The following is a 2563-nucleotide window of genomic DNA, read 5'->3' as shown; positions in this document are numbered from 1 at the left end:
AGGAACAACAAAGATTTCTCAGCAAGCTTCCTTCTCTCCAGGAGCCGAATCTCGTGTTTGCTAAAGCTGATTGAAAGTTTCCATTGGTTTCAGAGGACATTGTGTCAAACTGCAGAAGATTGTTATAGCCAAGAACTGAGGCAGTGTTATTTTTTTAGTTATTTAGTTGTTCAGTTCACTTTTCCTCACAAGCCTTGTTGTTAGTGCCTTTCTACACTTTATGCTTTCAATTGCCTCGCCTCCTTTTAGATTTGGTCTCTTAGGTAAATCACCTGAATATAAACTGTAATTGGCTTTGCAAGCTGGGCTTTGTTTTCTTTGCATGAATTCCCTTCAGAAACTGTGGTCAGCACTGATTATTTATTTATGTCTGCAAGAAAATATAATTCCAAGAAAAGGGTGAAGAGACATAAATGACCCATTTGTTGTTAATTTACACCAGAAACTGTGGCTGGAAAGTGAGTCTGTTTCTGAGAGCCCACTGCTTCCTCTGTTTCCTTTCTAGCTTCACAGCATATATTTTTTGTTTTGTTTTGTTTTTTAAGCTCTGCATAAACTTCCACCATGGGTTTCCTTCTCTGTTATTACCAGCCAGCCCACTGATCAGGCACCAGGATTGTGTTCTTGCTAAGTTTGTGGATTGTGTTGGAATCAGAAATCAAATATGTGATAATGAATGTAATATGCTTTTAAGTGTTGTGATGTTTAGTGGGTAGATGTACATCATGAAGACCTTTCTTGTCTGCAATTTGTGATGAAGATGAATCATTCTTTGGGGAAAGGTTATAGTCATGTTGTAAATCACATTCTAAAAATGAAAAAAAAAATCCAGCAGTGATAAATAACTGCCATCTGGAATCTGAACTATGTAATTGTATTGTGATTTATCATCCACATAAGATAAGCTTTTGAGAATGTTTAAGTTGAAGGCGTAGGCATAGAGATACCCAAATGTGTTAACTACTTCAAGTAGTGAAGTTAAATGAAAGTAAAAAAAATTTCCATGTCAGGTGGAAAGACTTCTAGAACCAAGAAGGTGGAATTCATTGCAGCATAGCTATGTGGGAGTAGGTAGGCATTGGGAGTAGCTGTGTAGTAGGTTTTAGATTGGTTTAAAAAATAGGACTCACTTTAATTATTTGACAAATGAAAATGAATTTACATCAAAAGAAGTGCCTCAAATGGTTGTTGTGATTTAACTTTTGTTGATGTAACTCCAAGATGCAGCAAGGGATGCATTGAACTATGTATGGGATTGTCTAACTTTGAGAAATATGTACTGCTGGAAATTAATCTCTTCTATGACTTGAAGAAAAGAAATAGAGATTTCTGAGAAAAGGTATTGGAAGAAAACAAGAGAAGAAAGCCAGCTAAGAAATGGGAAAGCAATGAAAAAAGAGAAATGCCTTTAGAAATAACTACTCTGAATCAACATCACATAAGTTTCTGCTTCTGCCAGCTGCCCACTCGCTTTCTCTTTTAATAGAAAGAATCATCTTGGGTGTGAAACAAGTGGTGTGGGGAACCATGGATTTACTAAGGAAGTGAGTTTTCTGTCTTAGTGGGTTTTAGCTTGCAACACTGACTTAATAATGGATTTGATCTCTTTAGCGTGTATGTAACATATAAATGGCTGCTTCTACCATTTTGATTTTTCTAAGGACTCTCCTCCAATATAGAAGTGAAGCTTCAGTAATAGCTTTATTATTTCCTTTCTGAATGCATCAGTAATGAAACTTAGTTCTTTAAGAACTCTTACAGACATTCATTTAGTCTCACAATGCTTCTATGAGGGAGGCAGTAATATAATCTATGTTTTGTAGACAGAAATCTGGAGCAGCAGCTAAGACAGTAAGTGATTTGTCCCATGCCTCTCAACAAGCCCCTGGAGTACAGCCATGGTTAGAACCTGAACAAACCTGGCACTGCGTCTTGTGCTCATTGCTCATAGCCAAGCCGTCTGTCAACTGAGATATGTCTGGGGACAGACACATAAGAGACTTGCAGAGATGGTTTGTTTTCTGAAAAACTGCTTGAGTAACTAAAATCAAAGAGGTGTTTTACTGACATTTGTTATTTCTGTTCCTTTCTTTTAGCTGGTGTTACCGGAGTACTCTATCCATAGTCTTTTCTGCATAATGTTTTTGTGCGCTCAAGAGTGGCTCACACTGGGGTTAAATGTTCCTTTGCTCTTTTATCACTTCTGGAGGTAAGCCTATCTTTTATATGCTGACTGCTTGTTAGCCTTATTTGCCATCTCAGCACACATGCAGATTGTATGAACTATGAAGTGCAGTGATAGGAGTATGGCTGAGTATCTTTTGCCTATAAGTAACTGAAACTTACATTTCTAGAGAAAAAGTAAATATTTCTCATGAACATTTAGGATGGGTAAAAAGAACACATATAAATGTGGCTTTCAGTAACTAACTTAGATAAATATTCTGAAGGGTGTCAGGATGCACTCACCACAACTGAATGAAAATGTGGAAATTAAATAGGCTGGAATCTGAAAGTGGAACTTGGTAAGGCTCTAAATCACAGAATCATAGAATCGTTTAGG

The 2563-nt window shown here is 36.9% G+C and overlaps 1 protein-coding gene across 1 annotated transcript in view; it reads left to right on the top strand.

Moving 5' to 3' along the window:
- The window catches only part of LOC104159875, a 29274-nt gene extending 27061 nt beyond the window's left edge, over window positions 1-2213 (top strand). Inside the window, exon 7 of the mRNA XM_009697895.1 lies at window positions 2097-2213. Coding sequence (XP_009696197.1) covers window positions 2097-2213 — 117 coding nt within the window. The remainder of the gene's footprint in view (window positions 1-2096) is intronic.
- The last annotated feature ends 350 nt before the right edge of the window (window positions 2214-2563 follow it).

This window comes from Cariama cristata, unplaced genomic scaffold (assembly GCF_000690535.1).
Source record: "Cariama cristata isolate BGI_N322 unplaced genomic scaffold, ASM69053v1 scaffold21083, whole genome shotgun sequence".
Classification (NCBI taxonomy): Eukaryota; Metazoa; Chordata; class Aves; order Cariamiformes; family Cariamidae; genus Cariama; species Cariama cristata.
Note: the sequence above shows the minus strand (reverse complement) of the source record. Positions and strands in the feature narration are given on the sequence as shown.